The sequence below is a fragment of the Marmota monax genome, unplaced genomic scaffold (assembly GCF_021218885.2).
Source record: "Marmota monax isolate L192 unplaced genomic scaffold, Marmota_monax_Labrador192_F-V1.1 WCK01_AAM20220418_F8-fsc00118, whole genome shotgun sequence".
NCBI classification, from domain to species: Eukaryota; Metazoa; Chordata; class Mammalia; order Rodentia; family Sciuridae; genus Marmota; species Marmota monax.
The window spans coordinates 50,308-72,750 of NW_026695231.1; the positions used below are offsets into that span (position 1 = coordinate 50,308).

General features: G+C 39.9%; 2 protein-coding genes across 5 annotated transcripts in view; one reads left to right on the forward strand and one right to left on the reverse strand.

Annotated features, from left to right (window-relative positions):
- Positions 1-11,269, forward strand: part of Ppp2r5a (protein phosphatase 2 regulatory subunit B'alpha) — a 33,199-nt gene extending 21,930 nt beyond the window's left edge. The window contains exons 6-12 of the mRNA XM_046438396.2: positions 537-645; positions 1,266-1,319; positions 6,761-6,811; positions 7,082-7,201; positions 7,290-7,417; positions 8,141-8,242; positions 10,107-11,269. Coding sequence (XP_046294352.1) covers positions 537-645; positions 1,266-1,319; positions 6,761-6,811; positions 7,082-7,201; positions 7,290-7,417; positions 8,141-8,242; positions 10,107-10,239 — 697 coding nt within the window. The 3' untranslated portion in view covers positions 10,240-11,269. The remainder of the gene's footprint in view (positions 1-536; positions 646-1,265; positions 1,320-6,760; positions 6,812-7,081; positions 7,202-7,289; positions 7,418-8,140; positions 8,243-10,106) is intronic.
- A 1,788-nt stretch (positions 11,270-13,057) lies between these two features.
- Positions 13,058-22,443, reverse strand: part of Pacc1 (proton activated chloride channel 1) — a 40,132-nt gene continuing 30,746 nt past the window's right edge. For 3 of the 4 annotated variants that reach the window (XM_058577073.1, XM_046438459.2, XM_046438458.2), the window contains 4 exons: positions 19,532-19,674; positions 18,006-18,150; positions 15,841-15,948; positions 13,058-13,953 (listed from right to left, as the gene is read on the reverse strand). In XM_058577073.1, coding sequence (XP_058433056.1) covers positions 13,792-13,953; positions 15,841-15,948; positions 18,006-18,150; positions 19,532-19,674 — 558 coding nt within the window. In that variant the 3' untranslated portion in view covers positions 13,058-13,791. Of the gene's footprint in view, positions 13,954-15,836; positions 15,949-18,005; positions 18,151-19,531; positions 19,675-22,443 lie in introns of those variants that run through there. The other variant, XM_046438462.2, reaches the window with a different exon arrangement.

Consider the following 22,443-nt stretch of genomic DNA (forward strand, 5'->3'; position numbering starts at 1 on the left):
TCTTTAGTCTTTGGCTTTAGTTTGCACAAACATTTTGCCTGCCTTATTCACTACAAAGCATTATTAATTTGAGAGAATTTAGAATTTAGAAATTTCCTCTATTTCTGTTCAGAGAATATTTAGAAAATAAGTGTGGAAAAAAAACACGACTTAATTTCAGATTATCCAACAAAGAGAAACTATCCATTTATTTCAGAAAATATTGAAAATTCTACCTATTGTGACATTGACTCTCCTATGGCTTTAAAGAGGAAAATAAAGGCAAAATGCATAAATAAAGTGACAGTCTTTATAGAAAATGAAACAAATTACATACTGTGGCATTAGTTGGCAGTCATGGTTTTCTTTGAGGATTACTGAATGACAGAGGAACAGAATTCATAATAATAGTCTTTCTAAAGTAGTTCAAAGATGAATGAATGTACAACACCAGGATTGAAGCAGAGCACTGTTCCTCATATAATCGTGGATAGTATCCCTTTTAGAAACAAAATAGTAACTACTTAATCCTCCCCCCTGCCTTTTTCTCCCTCCAGTATTATCAATGGCTTTGCATTGCCACTGAAAGCAGAACATAAACAATTTCTAATGAAGGTTCTTATTCCTATGCATACTGCAAAAGGATTATCTTTGTTTCATGCTCAGGTAAGTTTCAATTGAAATGAATTTTGTTTAAAAGACGAATAGAAAGACGGAGAAATATTGAGATGACAATTTGAAGTATAACCAAGAAGTTTGCTTTGTAAGTTGTCTATAGAAAATTTTCATTATAAGCTTAAAATATTATGATATTTAGTTATTAAACAAAACCAGTACATGTCAAGTTTACTTGCATTCTGATCCATGTCCTTACCTCATTAACTATGTGACTTTGAATAAATCCCACATTTCTTCAGACAGTTACTTGCGATCATGAAATCTAGAAAGATTTTGGTCTCCTCTATTAATATTTAGAAAATAATTCTATATCAGTATAGGCACATATGTAGTTACATGCTAAAAAACTAAATTGTTAGCTCTACATTTATTTCAGTGAACTTTATAGTGAGAAATCACTATTCTAAAAAAAAAGAACATTTTTTGAATTAGAAATTACTTTCAAGATTAAAAATTTACACATTTTGAGTATATTCATTTTTATATATTGAAATAAACTAGAGTAAAATTGATCAAAATGATATTTTTGTGGGCTAAATACAAAAAACTTCCATCCCTACATGTTGTTTCACTCAATAACATTTATAAACTTTTCTTTTACCTTCTAGCTAGCATACTGTGTTGTACAGTTCCTAGAGAAAGACACAACATTGACAGAACCAGTAAGTATTCCATTCATGTTCATGTTTTTGTTCTGTATTCATAGCATTTCATTTTAACTTTCTCTATAGTCTCACAGAGTTATCAAACAGTAATAATAATGTACCTTAAGCTAAAATCATTTAGGAGCAATGTGAGGTTAATTTGCAAAGAACAGGGCTGGGAGGGGAGAATGCTCATGAGTTATGTGTCTTGAATAATATAATAAAATATTAATATTAATAGGTAGTAATTGAGATGTGTGACAATAGGAGAAAATGACCACAGTGAAATTTTATATGTGTATAATCTTTATTGGTAATCTTTACTTTTAATTTACCTTTCAGAATTAAAACATACTGTGAGGGTTTCAAAACTATTTCCTTGAATTTTTGTTTTACTTTTAGAAATAGGATATTGCCTCTTATTAATGATAAACCTCAAGATAGGAATGAAAACACCTCCTTGCCTTTAAGATGGAATTTTAGAATAAAGGTTGTTACTTCAGGAGAGAGGAAAAAGATAGTTATCATGAAGATGCAAAAAGAGCTGAGATAGGTTGAAACAGAAAAACAGAAAATATTTTAACCTTGATGAAATAAGTACTTTGATAGAATGCCTCCTCAACATTTTAAATTAATATTTAAACTAAGATAGTTGTTGAAGAATAGCAGAAGGATTGAAGGATTAAAATTAAATTTTAAAGATTTTTAAAGCCTTTTTAGGAGCCCCCTAGGGATGCTTGAAAAAATTACATACTTAAGTCTTCTTTGACTTGAACCTTTTGTAAAGGAAAAATATTTTTCCATTCCCTGATTTTTCATGTTTTTGGATTTTTGGATTCTCAGTTGTTGCTGAAAACAGTTTTGAAAGATAAATCAGGATTAATAGGCACACGGTATTTTCACATGAAAACATATAACCTCAAAAGGGAATTAACACTTAATATAATTTCATAATGATTCCTCTTAGAACTGAGAAAACACATATTAAGTCATGGTTCATGCCTGGTAAATAGTAAACAAATATAATTTTACTTTTTAATTGGAGTGAGTAAAGAGGATAAGTGATTACTTTTTAAAGAGTGGAAACTAGGGAGAAAAATAATGCCCAGATATCTGGCCTGGGTGAGCTGGGTTTATGGAAATAGGCAAGAGGAAGGTCAATGTCTAGGTTAACAAAGGAAAATTTTTTTTCAATTTGTAAAGATTTCTACATACACAGGTTTTATGATTTCTACTATAGGCCATTCTAACACCCAAATTATGACATTACTTGGATTTGAGCCTTAATACAAATAGTCCCCAACTTATGATGGTTCAACTTAATGATTTTTCAGCTTCACAGTGGTGTGAAACAATCTGCATTCAGTAGAAACTATACTTTAGATTTTGACCCTTCCCCAGGCCAGCCACACGTGGTACAAGACTCTCATGATGCTGGGCAGTGGTCATGAGCTGCAGCTCCCAGTTAGCCACACTGTCACAAGGCCAACAGCCAGTACTCCAAGGTGTACTGTGTAACTAAGCTATATGTTTCATAGGTTAGATGCTTTCCATGCATTTTTGACTTGGCTGTTTCCAACTTAACAGTGAGTTTACTGGGATGTAACACCATCATCAGTTAAGGAGTTACTAATTTTCTGGAAACCTGCATTCATTTCAAAGCCACCTACAAATTATAAACAGGTTAGGGATTTTGCTGTTTTATTATAATCTAAAAGTACCTAAATCTTGAAATTATTGTTATTTTCTAAAATGGAAATCACTGTTACTTCCATTTGTAAAAGTAATGTATATTAAATTAGTTCACACAATACAAAAACTAAAGCACAGTGTGAAAGTTCCCTGAAATCTTGTCCTTTAGAGATAATAAGTTGGTAAATACAGTTTTGGTTTTTTTTAACCTCATTATACCATGGTTAGATTTCCATGTTAATCCACTTCATTTTTTCCATTGATGGCATAAAATCTCAATGGGTTACTATTCATTAATCCTCTCTTAGTTGACACTTGATTGAGCTTTTTACTGTCATAAACATGTTGCTGGGGAGAGCATGTTTTGGGGTATTAGAATTGTTTTGTTCCTGTCTGTGGTATTAGTTATAAATAAGTCTTTATAAATCCTCAGAACTGTATACCAAAAGAAAAAATGGGCCAGGCCCGGTGGCTCACATTTTTAATCAGTGGCTCAGGAAGCTAAGGCAGGAGGATCTTGAGTTCAAAGCCATCCTGAGCAAAAGCAAGGCACTAAGCAACTCAGTGAGACCCTGTTTCTAAATAAAATACACAGTAGGGTTGGAGATGTGGTTCAGTGGTCAGGTGTCCTGAGTTCAATCCCCAGTACTGAAAAAAGGGGGGAAAAAAAGAATTTTACTGTTTGAAAATTTAAGAAATGAAAACATTTAAAAAGTAAAATCTGTGCTGCTGAGTCAGAGTGTATGCAAATTTTAACATGTTAGAAATTGTATTCCTAAAAGTTTATACTATTTTCACAATATTTCACTCCAGAATGAGGCAGTACCTATTTTCCCTTACCTTAGCCAATCAATGCTAAATACTAAGTTTTAAAGTCTGTTTATTCTATAAGGTGTGAAATATTTTAATTTGCTATTTTGTTATATATGAGGATCGAGCCACCCTTTAATATGTTTATTGGTCATTTATATTTCTATGTCCTACGTTTAGCTCTTTCCCTATTGTTATTTTGCAAAACCTTTTTGACCACTTGGGAGTTTGTCTTAATTTTGAATATACTGTTTTTTCTCTTTAAACAAAACAATAATTTTTATGTCATAAATCTATTTCTTTGTCTTACTAAAAAAATCTTCTTATGGGCTGCAGTTAATTGTAGCTAAGCGGTAAGAGCACCTGACTGGCATGTGTGAGGCATGGGGCTCCATCCTCAGCACCACAGAAAGATAAATAAAATAAAGATATCATGTCCATCTAAAACTAAAATATATATATATATATATATATATATATATATATCATGACAATACAATGATCTTGACATATCATACATTTGATTCAAATAGGGTATGAATTCTCATTTTTCCATGTGTACAGGTTGCAGGATCACATTGGTTATACGGCTGCATATATACATACAACTACCCGCCCCCCTTGCCAGGTGCAGCAGCAAACACCTGTAATCCCAGCTACCTGGATAGCTGAGGCAGGAGGATTGCAAGCTCAAGGCCAGTCTCAGCAAGACCTCATCTCAAAATAAAGGGGGATGTAGCTCAGTAGTAGAGTGCCCCTAGTTCAGTACCCAGTATCATACACACACACACAAAAAAAAAAAAAAAGGAAAAAGAAAAATCTTTCTACCCTGAAATTATAAAAATATTCTAAATTTTTGTAGTAGTTTTCTAGTTACATATTAAAGTTATTTTAGAGTTAGTTTTGCTTTCATATCTTTATTCCAGTTATAGTTTCCTAGGCTCCATAATGAGGTAACACAAACTTGGTGGCTTAAAAACAACAGAAACTTACTCTCTCACAGTTCTGGAGGCCAGAAGTCAAGGTGTCACCTGAGGCCTAAGGGAGATAATCTGTTCCACGCTACCTTTGTCATGTATTAAAACCATATATGCCTGAGTCTGTCTAGATACTCTTTTATTTATCTCTTCTGTCAGTTTCTGTGCTAACACCATCTAGTTTAAATTGCTGATATTGGTAGTATAGGTTGTATTCCATTGATCTTCCCTCACCAAAATAATAATAACAACAACAACCTTGGCTATTGATTACATTTGCCAGTTTTAGAATAAATATTTCCATAATTCCAAAGGTAACTCAATTGGTATTTGGAATTTATAGATTAAATTCAGGAGAAAAATAGTTATAATCCTATTAGATGGTCAATACGTTTTTTAAAAAGGACAGGAGAAAGAATAAGTTGCTTATGAAAATTATTTTTAATCTATTAAAGAAATTTTTATATATTACCTTCCAACTAGCCACATACTGACTTTTTCTATTCTAGTAATTTTCAAGAAGCATATAACTGCTACATACTTAGACAAATAGAATTTATTATTCCTTGCCAGCATTATTCATCAGATTCCTTTGTCTTACTGAATCCTGGCTCCAAAATTATGTTCCACCCAAATTTAATTTGAGTGAGAGTTACTCATTACTGGATCAGACCAGCAAACTATTAAGTGACCTAAAAGGGTAGAAAAGAGGGGCTGGGGCTCAGTGGTAAAGCACTTGCCTAGCATATGTGAGGCCCTGGGTTCGATCCTCAGCACCACATAAAAATAAATAAATCTTTTTTAAAAAAAGGCTAGAAAATATGTATTTCCACAATTCTTCCAAGCTTAGATGGTTTTATAGCCTGTGTCTAAAAAACCATTATGTAAAATGAGTGCTGATGGTCTCTGATAAATTCTGTCTTGTCTTTTTTATCAGAATATATAGTCAATCAAAAAAAATCAAATAACTATTCAAAATCATTTAAGATCCTACAGTTTTTTCCTTTTAACCTATAGAGTTGAACCATCCTGGCATTTCTAGGATAATTAGCCATGAAATAGTGTTCTGTTAATATACTGTTAGGGGCTGGGGTTGGGGCTCAGTGGTAAAGCACTTGCCTAGCATGTGTGAGGCACTGGGTTTGATCCTCAGCACCACATAAAAAGAAATAAATAAAGGTATTGGGCCCATCTACAACTAAAGAAAAAGAAAATACAGGTCCTTTCTTGCATTTTGGTTATCAAGATTATGGTAGCCATAAACAAACTGGGAAACTCTCTGGCTCTTTTTTTTTTTTTTGCTTCATAATAGTTTAGATAACAGAAACTATCTGTTCTTTACGGTTTCTCCCTAAAATAACTTCCCTCTTTTACCTCACCACTTTAATCCTGTCTTATTTAGTAGCATATACTGCTATTGAAATTGTTCTATGTGTATACATAGTTGATCACTCATGTTGATCTCCATCCATTAGAACATAAGCCCTGTGAAAATCAGAAACCTCATCTCTCATTCATTCATTCATGTCTCCAACATGAAGAACACTGTCTGGGCCAGGCGCAGTGGCGCACACCTGTAATCTCAGTGGCTTGGGTGGCTGAGACAGGAGGATCTCGAGACTTCAAAGCCCGCCTCAGCAAAATGGCGAGGTGCTAAGCAGCTCAGTGAGACCCTGTCTCTAATAAAATACAAAATAGGGCTGGGGATGTGGCTCAGTGGTCGAGTGCCCTGAGTTCAATCCCCGATACCAAAACAAACAAACAAAAAAAAATGCTGCTTGGTATATAATAGGCACTCAGTAATTTGTTGAATGAAAGTTTAAAGTGGAGCAGAAAATATCTAAGTATAAACTTAGATATTAAATATATTACTTCAGAATAAATGTTAATTAATCATCATCATTAAAAATGTTCTGGGATTGACTACCTTCATTGTTCAACTCATCCTAAAGTTTTTTTATTTTTATTTTTTTCCTGCAGGTTATCAGAGGACTGCTGAAATTTTGGCCAAAAACATGTAGTCAGAAAGAGGTGGGTTCTGTTCACTGAAGTAGTGCACTGTAGCAGAACTGTCCAACCCCAGGGCTGTGAACTCCTCTCAGGCTTGGCCACAGTGGTGCTGACGCAGAGCGGGAGATGTGGGGAGACTGGGTAGGACTGCTGTGCATTACAGTGAATTGTACGCCAACCAGACCTTTTTTGCTCACTTTATAATTTGTAGATTAAACTCATTCATATGGTGTCTATATAAACATCATATAATTTGTCATTGTTTTTTAAAAGAGAATTTTTTTAACCTAGGTGATGTTTTTAGGAGAAATTGAAGAAATCTTAGATGTCATTGAACCAACACAGTTCAAAAAAATTGAAGAGCCGCTTTTTAAGCAGATATCCAAGTGTGTCTCCAGTTCTCATTTTCAGGTAAGATATTTTCAGTGGCACCATTCTTGGTTTTTACTGTTATTTCTTTTATCTTAAGAGTTTTGACATTTCTGAATGTCTTTTTTAGGTTGCAGAAAGAGCATTGTACTTCTGGAATAATGAATATATTCTCAGTTTGATTGAGGAGAATATTGATAAAATTCTACCAATTATGTTTGCCAGTTTGTACAAAATTTCCAAAGAACACTGGAATCCGTACGTGTTTTTATGTTGGTCATGTTTTTCTTGTATTGTCTTTCAAACCTTTTTATCATTTGATTTCCTAACTCATACGTGAAAACCTACAGAGATATGGAACTTATGCCAAAGGTTAACATCACCATTTTATTCTATTCTGTATTTTATATACGTACAGTTTTATAAAGTTGTAAATGTACTTCAGCATTTGGTGTAACGTTCTGTACCAGTGTGTGGTCAGACGCCATGAGGCATGCGAGGTGCAAGGCAGAGCTGTGCTGCCTGGCTCTCAGTACAGCCTCATCTCTGTGGGTTGCACCATCCTGGGGAGAAGCTGACATGCTTAAGCCATAGTGACACACAGTAGAATGCATATATATTTCTACTTCCTGTGACATTCTTATGCTGTTTTCCACTTTTAATTTATGGTAATTAGATCTTTTTTTAATCTTATTTTAATGTTACTTGGGGTTTCAGATAATGAGACTAGAGCAGAGATTAAGATAACTAGACGTATTTAGTGAGTTTTAAGCATAACATGGAAAGGGTGCAAGTTTTGGGATTACACCATCTTGACCACCACTGGCCGTGGGACTTTGAACACATTATAAACCTTTGAAACCTCGGTTTTATCATCTCTAAAACACCCCAAATTAAAGGAATCAGCCAACATTTAAGTTCTCTTAGAATTCTCCAATCTGCTAGCTTCAGTAACCCAGGACTGGCTCCTTTTCATTTCAGGACCATTGTAGCCCTGGTGTACAACGTGCTGAAAACCCTAATGGAAATGAACGGCAAGCTCTTTGATGACCTTACGAGCTCATACAAAGCTGAAAGACAGAGGTATTTGATATGTTGAATTTTAAAATTATCTAACATTTTAGTTAGTAGAATGTGATTCAATTCAGCAAGATAAAATCTTCTGAGTTTTGTTTACAAAGTCAGTTACATTAAATGTAATTTGAAAGTCTCTAAATGAGTCATTTCCAGATAAACTAGCCCCAGCACTTTTTATAAATTTGTTAAGCAGAAAAAGCAGTGACATTTATTATTTAAGGTTGTTACATAATTTACTTACCCTAATGATTAGATTAGGATTTTAATGTGGATCATAAAGCCTATTTACCTCATTCTGAGATAAACAGGCTTTATGATAAATACCTTAGATTTCCTCAGTCTGGTAGCAGTCTACATTGTGAAATACAATTTATGCTGAATTTCCAATACCAATTTATACAATTTGATTTCTTACATTTATGGAAATCACTTTTGTGCACGTGGGCTTCCATAGTGAGCATCATTCTTCACTTGTTCCTTGTGTAATAGTTTTGATAGTTCTGATGCTGCGAATCCCAGAAAGTGGGTTCAAAGGGCAGTGTGGCTCTTTAGGAAGAGGGAACTCACATAATGATATACTCGGGTACTAGTGATGTGCTGTTCCTTGTGTCAAATATATTTTAGAGGAGAAATGACAGTTCATATCAGCCTTTAGAAACATGGCTTAGTGGTTACCTCTTTGAGAATTTCACCAATTATTATTATAGTCTTGAAATACATATATGGAAAGTAAATTGTTTTTTTAAAAGTAAGAAGATAGGCAAGTAATCAGTGTACCTAAGTCCACCCATCATTCGAGGATAACAGCTACTATTTACTTCTAAAAAGCATATTATCTATTCTGTTCAGAAAAGCTGGCATTTTTACTACAAATTCCTAGTAATGGTTTTCTTTTGCCAAGTAAGGAAAGAAGCTAGCCCTTCAATAACCCAATGTATTATTTTTCTTAAATAGCAGTCTTTCAGGCAGGAACAGAAATTAGGCACATGATTTGATTCCCAGGAAGCAATGGAAAGAAATGTTTCTCTTAGCTGGGTGTGATGGTAATTCCAGCAACTTGGGAGGCAGAGGCAGGAGGCTTCATGAGTTCAAGGCCAGCCTCAGCAACTTAGTGAGACCCTATCTCACAAAATAAAAAAGAATGGGGATGTAGCTCAGGGTAGAGTGCCCTGGGTTCAATCCCCAGTGCCACAGAATAAATTTCCTTTGGAACTGAAATTAAGTTGTTGAAGCAACATATAAACTATCTTGACATTGGCTGTTCAAACTTCAAGGTTTTCATTTGATATGAAAGAGAGGGCTGGGGTTGTGGCTCAGCGGTAGAGTGCTCTCCTTGCATGTGCGAGACCCTGGGTTCGACCCTCAGCACCACATAAAAATAAACAAAATAAAGGTATTATGTACAACTAAAAAATAAATATTAAAAAGAGAGAGAGAGAGAGATACAGAAGAGAGTAAGATACCAACTGGTTGTGACTAGAGATGCAACAGGAAGGTGCTTCAGACTGCCCTTGTGGCCACTGCCATTGGTCTGTCATAGTGATCCAGCTGCTACACTGACCACAAGAAGTTAACATTAGAAACTTAATGTCAAAGTGCTTTGTTTACAATAAAGCAGGGTTGTGGTCTTGTATTGGGAGGGAAAGCCAGTGGTCACCTTCAATTGGTACAAGAGATGAACAGACTAATTACACTTACAATAGTGACAAAGAGAACTCAGATGCTCCTGGTAGCTGAACACCAGCGCTGTAGCAGAGGGATTTGAGTGACTTGTGGGCCAACAGCGTGTCCTCCAATAAACTACCAAACAGCTTTTTTTCTTTAGCTTCTGAAAGAATTCCTGATTACAAAAATTGTGATTTATCTACAGAGAGAAGAAGAAGGAATTGGAACGTGAAGAATTATGGAAGAAATTAGAGGAGCTAAAGCTAAAGAAAGCTCTTGAAAAACAGAACAGTGCTTACAACATGCACAGTATTCTCAGCAATAAAAGTGCCGAATAAAAAACAGCCTATCACGTGTGCTGGATAGGCAGAGTTTTGTACACTTTTTTGGAATATGTAAAAATTGCAAAGCAAACCTCATCAATATAATATAATTAAAAGGCCAATTTTTTTTCTGGCAACTGTAAATGAAAAATATATATGGACTAAACATAGCCATGTGCTGTATCATGGCCACAGTATATTGCAACCTTTGTCTAATCATTGATTTATTGTGTCACTTCTGAAGTTTCACAGAAATGAATTCTATCATCTGTGATATGAGTGAGATAATTATGGGAGTGGTAAGAATTATGACTTGAATTCTTTTTTGATTGTGTTGCACATAGATCAAGTAGTCCGCTCTGTATATTTTCCCCTTTTATAATGTGCTTTTGACATTGCTGCAGACCTTAGTTACATCTTAGGAAAAAGAATACTTCCTGAAATAAAACTAAGGTATCATCCTCAGCCTTCCCCTTGTCTCTCCCAGAAACACGATGGTGGGATAACCTGCCCTGAAGTATATTACTGTACTCTGGAATTTGAGCAAAACCTTAAATCTCCAGGCTTTTAAAGCACAAAATATAAATAAAAGCTGGGAAAGTAAACCAAAATTCTTCAGATTGTTCCTCATGAATGTCCCCCTTCACCTGCAACACCCCAGAGTGAGCACTCCTCTGGGTTCATTCCTCCTCTTCCTCTGCAAGGCTGGAGGCAGGGCCTTTCCAGTCCCCATACCTGCCCCTCCCCCAGGCCCTCCTGACCCAGGGATGGCGTCCCACAGTGTGGTGGTGCAGACTGCTAGTTGTCACTGCCTGGCTTTATTTAAAGGGAATGCAGTAGGCTCCCTCTGTAGAATTCTGAAAAAGTTGACTACATAGAGGTCTTGTATGTTTTTACCTGGTCAAGTATTTCTCACATCTTTTGTTATCAGAGTACCATTCCAATCTTTTAACTTGCAGTTGTGTGGAAAAGTGTTTTGTAATGAAAGATCTTCATTGGGGGATTGAGCAGCATTTAATAAAGTCTATGTTTGTATTTTGCCTTATGTGATCTTTGCTTTTTTCAGCTGCAAGCTTAGCATTCGGGAGAAGCATGCTCCCCTTTAACATACATATGCATATTTACAGAAAATAAAGACGAATTGCAGAATGCATTCCAATTAAAAATAAGAAGATTGTGGGCCGTAGGTTAGTGTTCTAGCCATTTACCGACTTTATCTGTTTTACAGAGTATTTTCATCAAATTCTAAGTTCTCAGATATCCTTCCATCTTCTTTCATGTTTACCTCTAAATCCAGTTTTAATTAAAACAGAACCAAGATGATAAATCTCATAATCCACAAGACATAACAGCCTGTTTTGTGAAGGGCAAGGAGACTGGCAGATGAAAGTCAGACATTACTGTAATGACATGTTTTCAGCTACTGATACTTACACCTACTTCTTTAACATCAGTCAGAAACCACCAGAGGCGCTACACAATACTCCCAGGTCACTGTGAAGGGCATCCTCTGCTCTCTGTGGCCTGAGGAGAAACTCTCCCTTCCTGCACAGTGGTTCTTGTCGGACTAGTTTCAAGTGGGCGAGGTATCAAGGGGGTCCCAGCCTGCCACACTAGCCCCAGGCCAGCAGCAGTGCTGACAGCCAGAGACCCCACAGCTAAAGGATGATCCTACAACACACTGACAGGAAGGCGAGCTCTTGACTTTCCAAAAAGCAAAAGTCACATCTAAATGTCTATTTTGTAAGTTTATGAATATTTCTTTTACTAAAGAACAGCTAGAGTGCATTTTTACAGGCTGCAACTAATAGTTGTTAAAGGTTTGTTTTTATTTTTTGAACAGGTAAATGTGCTTACTTATTTCCTATTAAATATTTACTTAAATATTTGTTATTAAATATTTATGCTTATTTTCTAAAGCACATTTAATAGGTCTCCCCACTTTCCACAATATGGGATAGTTTTAGCATGTTCATTGGAGCAAATTTTATTAGCTATTTCAGTAACATTAAAAGGATTTTAGTTGGCTTATTTTTTTGAATTTTTTATTTGGTGGTGGGGATTGAACCCAGGGTTTCACATACACAAATAAGTACATGCTCTGCCACTGAACTACATCCTTAGAGATGCTTTAAAAAACAACACAAACCTAATTTTCAATACTATTAATATAAGCTTTTATGCTTGGCTTTGCATTTACCCTAAATAAAAGTTAATAGAGACACTTAGGCTAAAATCTGAATTCTCATGCTTTTGTGGAACAAGATAGTAGCAGTAACTATTTCTTTACACAAGTTCATTTTTACTATTCAACCAAAGGTTTCTTACTGCTAAGTTAGACACAAGATAAAAATGTCCTATTTAGACATCTGAGTTGTTCTCTTTGGATTATCTAAAGTCAGATTGTGAGTTCAAAACACACTACCATATCTTCTTTGTATGCGATGGCCATCTAAATAATTTGAAACTCCGAAAACAATTTTTATGATCCTCAGTCAATGTGAAAACTACCTAGGTTTTTTGGGTTCTCATCTCTGTCAAAAGCTAGACCAATGGCTTTGAGAGTCACACTGTATTCCCCTTTCTCCGACAGGTAGTTTTGGAGGACGCACTGCCCAGTTTTTTCATGGTCTGTGATAGACCCCTCTTCCTGGCCACCTACCATCAATCACCATGCCCAACTTACCTGCCCTGGAATCAGTCATGACCTACCTCAGACGTCAGCTCCATGCTGGGATTTCAGACCCATGCTATGCTGCCTTTCGTTTCTGGAGATAACAGCATGAAAGATATTGGTTGGTTCCTGTTGATTTCAATAATGGCAGACTATTCCTTTCGTATTAACTCAACTTTTATTTACCTGTTAATGAAATCAGAATATACTTGAGTAGGCACCTGCTAGGTACATCTCCTAGTGCTTTTGAGTGTTAATCACTTAGACCTGCATTAACACAGACTCCACCCAGAGCAGGTGGTGACTAGTGAGTCCACGAGAAATTTAATCACTAGTTTCTAGTGGCTTTTAAAGTCTCATTTAATAGTTAACATTCAGAGAACTCAGTCAGAGCCTGGACAACACAGATGGTAGAGGATGTCAAAGGGTTTTGGGTACAGTGCACAAGTTCCAAAGCATGACCTGCACATCTTGGTAGACAGGATTTTTGGTAAGAGAAAATCACATTTTCTTCTGTCTACTTCAAAAACGTCAAAGAAAAACCTAAGGGACAAAGGAGAGCCTTAAGTATCCTGCTGGACCTTAGCTATACAGTGAACCAAACAGGAAGAAAGGCACCTTCCACAGCCCCACTCCTCAGGCATTGGACAGCTCTGTGAAATGTTCATTAATAATTTAAATACTTAAATAACTTTCAGGTTATCCACTGGATCTTTTCCATCAGGCTGGAATCAGCCTCTTTCTGAGTTAGGAGTTCCAGTTTGACAGGCTCTTCCTCCCTTCGAGGCCCCTTTTCTTCAAGTGAATACAGGATTGCTGGTGGCTCCGATGTCAAAATGGAAGTGATGAGGACTTCCGTGACTGCGGGCAGTTCCCTGGTCACACAGGTGGCTTCAGCTTATGTGGTTTGTGGCCTGACCTCTTCTTTTGAGGTATCGCTTCCTAATTTTGATCATCCATTTCACACTGAGTTTGGCAAACTCCGCTGCTTTAAATAATGCCAAGAAAGCCCCACAGAGAAGAGCAATTGTGTTCCAAGGATTGGCTGTGATTATCTGCAAAACAAGCAAATCCGGGGTTACTGGCTTGCTTCAGTCTTCATTATTAAGTCATACAGGTGTTACTGTCAAACCACACTCCCAGATTTATTGAGGTGACAAGAAAACACCTGTGTTCTGAAGCTGTCCTAGCTCTGAACTTCCTTCAGGCTATACCTTTTATGTCCACAGCTCAGACTGAGGAGAAAAATACAAATCCCTTAAAGAGATTCTGGAAGAAAAAAATTGTTTCTCAAAAATCTCTGTACAGGGCTGAAGCTATAGCTCAGTGGCAGAGCGCTTGCCTAGCATATGTGAGGCACTGGGTTCCTTAGCACCATATACAAATAAAACAAAGGCATTCTGTCCATCTATAACTACAAAACAAAAATTTAAAAAAATCTCTATACAAACAATATAGTACTCCATACTGAGCTTTAACTTTTTAAAAATATTTTTTTTAGATATTGATAGACTTTTATTTTATTTATTTCTATGTGGTGCTGAGAATTGAATCCAGTGCCTCACACATGCTAAGCAAGTGCTCTACCACTGAGCCACAACCCCAGCTCCCTGAGCTTTAATTTTGTGGCCTAATCTAACAACAGCTTTGCTTTAAGATCAATTTCCCTACAACTATACCCAACTTATAAGAAGGTGAATTCCTCTTGTTTTTTCCCCATCTCATACACCTTAGTTTCACGATCCCCTGCCTGTGATGTTCTCCTATCTTGATTTACCAATCCATCAAAATCTCAGCGCTTTCTCTGACCACTAAGCCAAAACCCTCTCTGGATCTCAGCAAAGCTATTTATCCTACAAACAATTTTGACAGGTACTTGCCTCTGGTGTTAGTTATAAAGCAAGATTGCTGCCTCATTAAATGTAAACACTTGGAGGCAGAGGCTTTCTATTCAATGTCTAAATTTCCAACCAAGTTAAAACAAAAACACTTGGAAACCCAGTTTAGCAGGGTGACTGAGACAAAATAAGCCTCAGGGTTCCCACAGGTGAAATGGCTACACCACCACCATTCTGGATTGCTGGGAAGCCAAGTGATGACTCAAGAAAAGCATGCCTCCGGGAAGAGGCTCTTCTTGGCCCAAAGCCCATGCTGAATACAGTAAGTTAAAAAAAAAAAAAAAAAAAAAGGTTCAAGTGCACATTTTACAGGTACAGCTCAAAGCTAGTATCCTTCTACCCGGAGCCTTCTCAGTAAGCCTTTGCACCTACTCTTTTCTACACAGCCTTGTGGCCGTAACAGTAGGGTGGCAAGGAAGACAGCTGTCTTACAAAATCCCTACTTGGTCCCAAGAGTACAAGGTTGAGGCTAAAACTATGAAATTTCTTGCCCCAAGTAATGATCCTGTCAGGACTCTTGGTGATTTTTAGACTCAGGTCTGGCTCTAGTGAATGTGGTGCCAGTGAATGTTCCTTTTGCAAAGCCTTTCAATTATGTCTCTCCTTCCAAGGTTGTTGAGTCTGAGGATCTGGGCATTCATTGATGCTTTAATTATTTGTGCCTTTCTGCTCTGACTTACCACAAATAGTAAGTACCTACTATCTTGTAGAGACCCTTTAAAAAAGAATGAAGTCTAATAGTAGTCTATTTAGTAGCTTCATGCTTTCTATTTAGTCAATTAATATTACACTGAGCAGCTCCTCAGTGCTAAGCACTCTGCTAGCTATCAGAGTCATGGTGAACATTATGAACCTCCTCTCTAGAGGGACGAGAGTCTAGATGAAGACAAAGTCAATTAAACAAACTACATACTATAACATCAATGTCATAAGTATAAATTGCAAGCTGCTTGATGCACTAAAAGAAATTGAGGACACCGAGGTAGACTAAGCCTGCAAGAATGCTTCAGGAAAATTGCTCTCATAATCTTAAATACTACTCACATCTTGGACTTTCTGGATGAAAGGATCTTTCCATTCAAAGACCACAAAGAACAACTGAGCGCTTTTCTCGGCAGCTGGCCTCTGGTCAATGTAGTTAACCACGCTGGTCTAGACATGGAAGAGAAAACATTACCACCCTGGACCCTCCATTGCCTGAAAGAGCAGGAAGGGGGCCTTAGACTCCAGCTTTTCTGACACCATCTTTTGGAGAAAGACCCAAAGAACTTGTATACACAAGATGCCCAAACCAGTGTAGTTCCCGAGGCTTCACCGTGGTTTCCACAGTTTTGGGAAACAGGATCTGAGATATCCAACACGTGTTTTGAGTAGTTTACTGAAATTTGTCACCAGGGGCCTATACTCTCAATTAAACTATATATAGACTACCATGGAAGAGTCCCAATTAAAAGCAATAAAAATCCCAAATTCTAAAACATTTGATCTTAAGGATTAGGTATTTCAACACAAAAAGTCTACAGGAACAATTATAGGTCCCAGATCCACAGAGCTAAGCATTCCTTATAAATATTTAGGAGGTGTGCATGGTAAGACCTGGTTATCAAGTAATAAAGTGACTACGTGGCATCATGGAGAGCAGACAGGTTCCAGGCTGGCCAGCCAGCCTCAGCCCAGGGGCATGGGAACACCCTCTGATCTGAGCCCATAAAGCAGGATAAAATGTTTACCTCACTATGGAATGAGGAGGATCAAATGAAAAAAAAAAAAAAAAAAAATCTGTGTGGAAGCATTTGAAACTCAAAAGCATAATATAAAAACTTTTTTTTTTAAGTTTTGTTCAAAAGAGCTTATGGAAAAAAACAAAAGAGCTCATCATCCTGCCAAAAGATTTCCCATTCAGACAGTAATAAAAGGCACCAAAAAAATCACCTAAGCATAGGTTCACTGAGGGTTTCAGCCCTTTGATTTCAGATCACTGTCAGAGCCACCAGGTGGAGGCTGCACCAACACCACCTTTCTCAGAGCCTCTGTGGGGCCAGAGAAGGGCCTGGAGTTCTAAGGAGCAAAGTACAGAGTAAGAATCCAGGTGACAGGTGGCTTACCAAACAGGAATATTTTAAGGATCTGGGGTCAAGGGCACCTCTTGAGGCAGGAAAAAAGCCTGTTCCTTAATAGTCCTAGGAACCAGCTCACAAAGAAACAATTTCAAGTCCACCTGGACAGTCCTCACCTGGACTTATACATGACTTCTGGCCACAGAGCCCACTCTATTAGAGTGGGTCCTTCCATTCCAGCCCAGACTTTTCCTAATGCTGACCCCACAGTCCAGACCAAAAAGATTGCCTTGGGAGGAACAGAGGTCGGACAGACAGCTGTCTCCTCTCACTTCCTCTGTAGTATCAGGCCACATACACACAAGGTAGCCCAGCTCTAAGTGGATGGAGGAGGAGGAGGGCCACTGCAAGTGGAAGCCACAGACACAGTGACAGTGAACTGCTTTTGCTCATGATGGACCAATTGCCCCCTCAAGGTCGCCCACCTCCATGCCTTTTCCCATGGACCTCCCAGCTCTCTCGGGATCACAGGAAGGGAAGCCCAGCACACCTCCTAGCTCAAGGTCAGTGGACTGAAGGTTTTTTCCAACAGACTTTGTTATAAAAAACATATGCATCTAATATGTTTACATTTATAACTTTACAAGTCATAGAATATGCACTATTACTGTTCTGCTCTTATATATATATTTAAAACATTGGGCAATAGAAACGTTAAAAGGATGAGATAAATATAAACAGTCTTTTCCTCCTGCATCCAATGATCATCATGCTCACAGCCCTTCAGACATTACTGTGTCTAGTCTGTCTTCCCTGCAAATAATCATTCCCTATGCTGCTGCCAGCTTCTCAGAGCTCTGCTGGCCTGGGATATCAGATGTAGCTGGGTGTGTTACCCTGATCACTGCTCCACACCTGTATTTGTGAAAAATGCCAAGGATGGCCAGGCCAGCCACACACCGTGTCTAGGAAAGCATGCCGATCCCTGGTGTGGCATGTGAAGCATTTGCCAGGGTCTGCCTTCTCCTAGTGAAGGTCTACTCACCCCTAGGGCCCTGCTCAAAGGAACCCTTTTCTGCAAAACTTCCCTCCACCCTAGACTCAAGTTTGGAAAAATCCCCAACAGTCCCAAGCAAACTCCGAGCCACCTACCTCCTGCCGGAACTCCACTGCTTCCCGCCCATCCTCCTCCTTAGTCTTCACCAGGGACATCTTGACCCAGGTACGGAAGCCCCCAGAGAACTTCCAGCTGGAATAAGCGCTCTCACAGGCCTGCATGAAGCCCGCCTTGTCTGAGCTTGGAGGACAGAAGAAAGGTCCAAGTTAATCCAGGCCTGCCAGCAGGAGCCCACAGTGGCCAGACTCAAACTCCAGCCCCTGCCTCAAGCTGCTTTGCTGGCACAACCAGGACACTGGCCGCTCCCTGCTTTCCCTCCAAAACTTCACTGCCTCAATAGGACTGTTTGTCAGTCAACAGCAAAAGCAAGGTCCATCCCTGCTTGCTCTTCATTCGATTTCCAAGGGGAGTTGGGACCAGCCTGGGACAGGAACAAGATCACTGCAGCTGCCAGTGGGAGAATTCCTCCTCCCTCCCACTCGCTCCTTCTACGGCTCCCACAGCAATCAGCACTTAGATTTGCAGAGGCTCCTACAACTGGTGTCCCCAGCTCCTCAGAGAACTGGACTTGAGCAGAACCGTGAGGCAGCCTTTACTGGTCTTTCAGCTCCTCTATAAGGCCAAGAGGGGGAAAGAGGATTCCTGGGGCAGGGGAGGTCTTGGCCAGAAGGGATGCCCACCCCATCTGGCCTAGGGTGGTGCAGATGCAGGAGAATCAGTGTGCAGAGGCAAACAGAAACCTCAGCATGGCGTGAGGAAGCTCATTGAAGGAGCCAGGCATGGGGACCTCTGAAAAGCCTTCCAAGAAGAAGGCAAGACAGACAGGGAGACAGAACTACAGGGGCAGAACAGGAGGAAAATGCTAGAGCAGAGGCTCTGAGCTCTGGGTACAAGGACGGAGCGGCAGTGGTGGGGGACAGTGGAGGCAGCTCCCTCCTGTTCAGGGGAGGTGTGGCTGGTATACCTGCCACCCTGCAGCTACTTTCTATGATTGGTGCCCCAGGGCTCAGCAGGACCTGGTGGAGACATGCAGAAAATGCTCCCAATCTAATGAGCACCAGAGATGCACCACAACGTGTCCCAGAGATGGCACCACAATGTGTCCCCAAAGCAGCATATTTGAAGCAGGCAGGAACTTTGTGATAATCAGGACAGATTCACCATAAAGAAAGACCAACAGCAGCTACAGCAAGCACACTGCGCCTAAGTTTCTATGCATGCTCCAGGAGAAACCAAGGTCCCAGGTGGGGACCTGCCATCACAGGGGCTGATGGATAGAAGGCAGCCCCTGCTACCCTCCAGCAGCCCCAGGCAATGGGCCAGACCCAATAAAGTCTTAGGACCACACTCTGCGAGAGCAAGGACGCTCTTCCACACCACATCTGCTCAACTCTACAGAGACAATTCAATGGACAGGCTGAGCTCACTGGCCCTCCCCTAGCCATGGGACATCTGCAGCACTGTGCCCTGCCCTCACCCCTACATCCTCAGCATGGGGTCCACAAGACTGGAAGAAGGTAAAAAGCTGATAGCAAGACCACCGTGAACCCTGAGAGGCCACCTTTGCAAGAACTCCTGGAAGGAAGAGAACAGGAGGTAGTCGATGGCGCTGAAGTCCTCACTGCTCTCGTTCAGACGGAACTGGAGGAAGACCAGCTCCCGCTTCTTCACTTCCCGGGGCCCCTGGACAACCAGGGCAGATTTCTGCAGGGGCACAAATGCAGAATCTCAGTTATGGGAGGACTGTCTGGTCCCAGACCCTCACCTGGGCACACTGAGGCTTTTAAGTCTAACAGCAAAATGATGAGAGAGCCATCGCTCCTCACCTAGTGGCGCACGCGCATGCGCACGCACACACACACACACACACACACACACACACACACACACACACACGATACGGCCCACTTCTCTGGCTGGCCGGCGGAACTGCAGACGCTCACCTTTGTTTAGTAGGATGTTCACTTCCATCTGTTTCTTCCAGTCTGTCACTTTTCTCTTAATTTAGTTGATAATATTATTTGTTATATGGAAGCTTTACATATAACAAACAATTTGTACTTTACAATCAAATCTGTAGATCTTTTTCTTTATGGTTTCTGGATTTCGCTTGTGAAAAAGTAAGCCAGAATTCCATCAATGTTCTTATTTCTTTCTAGGACTTTTTAAATCTTTTACACATTGAGATATTCATACACTTGCCTTTAAGGTTTTTTTTTGTTGTTGTTTTTATTTTTTTAAATATTTTTTTAGTTGTTGATAGACCTTTATTTTATTTATTTATATGTGGTGCTGAGAATCGAACCCAGTACCTCACACATGCTAGACAAGTGCTCTACCAATGAGCCACAGCCCCAAACCCTGCCTTTAAGTTTTGTCGAGTGTGAAACAGGGACGAAACTCCCACCCCACCAACAAAGAATAAATGTTTTAAAGCCATCCCCTACCTCCCTTTTTCTAGGCTAGATTCAAGTATAGAACCACCTTACATGTCTACTCCCGGCCCTGACACTGCCCACAAACACCGTGTCTCTCTGCACCAAGCCCCTGCTCCTGGGACACCTGTGGCCTTAGAGGGGTCCTCCTCTCACAGTGCTCCTCCCACCCTGCACTTGACTGGGTCATTACCATACATGTGTTCTCCTAAATGTACTTTTTTTTGGTACCAAGGATTGAACCCGGGGCACTTAACCACGGAGCCACATCCCCAGCCCTTTTTAAAAATATTTTATTTAGAAATAGGAACTCACTAAGTTGCTGAGGCTGGCTTTGAAATCGTGATCCTCCTGCCTCAGTCTCCCGAGCCACTGGGATTACAGGCACGTGCCACCGAGCCTGGCCTAAGCGTACTTTCAAACTAGCTTGTTTACTTCCATAAAAGCCCCCTTTAACGGTGATGAAACAGAGGACTAATTTGAGAAAAGAGTATCTTTACATCAATTTTTACAGATGTTCTACAAATCTTTGAAAAGCGTGAGTATACTATCAGGTAACGAGGTTTATATCACACACACACACACACACACACCAGATCTACTAAAGGTGCTACCCAATCTTCATGGTTTATTACTGAAGATACGTGAATTTCTGAGGGTATTAAAATCACACTCTAGGGTGAGGGTATTTTTTTTTTTTTAAAACAGGTTTTACCTAAAATACACAAATGGCACCTGTTCTGTACATAAAGATTGATGACTGTTAGCTCTTGGTGAGGAGTCATGGAATGGAAGCTCTGATTAACATTCACCAGCCCCCTTCTAGAACCCTCTGCACCTGGAATTCCACCTGGATGGTCACACTGCCACCCCATCTCTTCTGATTATTCTTGCATTTTCTCAGAGCCCTTGTCCATCCATCTATCTTCATCCTTTCCATGACATTTTCCTGGAAGTAGGCTGCAGAGAAGGCTAACTGTCCCCAGACTCCCCCACCGACTCCCTCCTTCAGCACAAGAAGGCACTTCCCAGCCTGCGATTCCAGCAGAATATAGCCACCTTGCTGGAGCCCCATTTCTGGCCTCACGTGCGGCCATGTGATGAAGTTCCTGGAATGTGCAGCAGTGACTCATGCTGAATTATTTCCTAAAAGCAGAACTGCTAGCCCTCCGCTTCTCCCCTTCCCAGGAGTGGGCATGTCCTCCTCACTACTGTCCATGTGGATCAGGACGACACCCAGCAGGCAGCACAGGGACAGGATGGAAGCTGTAGCTGGACAATCCCATGAGGTGGTACTGCCCACGGTGCAGCCCTGCCTGCATGCCTGCAGGGTCCCTGAGACAAGTGGCCTCTCTATTTTCTCAGCCACCATAGTTGGGTGTTTGCTTTTACCCAGGAGCTGAGCCCCTTCTCTAAGCAACACACACTGTGTTAGCTGCAAGTGGAGTATGAGATTAGCGAAAAACTTAACATCCAGGCATCCACAACACTTGGGTGGTGGGAACACTGATCCTGTAGGCTGGAAGGCAGTTCACAGTATTTGATGAATGTTACTGACCCTTAAATTGAGAAAACAAGAAAGTGGATGAGACCCTCAATGGGGGTCACTTTCACCTAGCCAGAAGTCTGCATGTTTCTACAAAGAGGAAGCTCATTGCAAAGGCAAGAGGAGGAGGGTAAGAACGAGTCAGCTCCAAGTGTGCAATTTCAACCTAAGGTCAGACCCCAAATGCCACAAGCAGGGAGCTGAGCAGCAAAATCTGCCACCCCAGAGAGGGCAGGTTTGCTACTGTCCACTTCAGACAAGGCCACCGAGGATACAAGGCAGATCTCCCATCAGATGAGGCAGAGCACAGAGGAGTCTCCCCGAGGACAGCAGAAAGGTCAAACCAAGGAGCTGACTTCATGCCAAGGCAAGAGCCTCGCAGTCCTGCCCTGCAGGGCTCCCATCCCCCTTTCCACATGGGGGCTTTGGTGTTCTGACCTTCTTCCTCCCCTGCTGTGTTTGTTTCTGTTATTATTATTATGAAGATGAGAG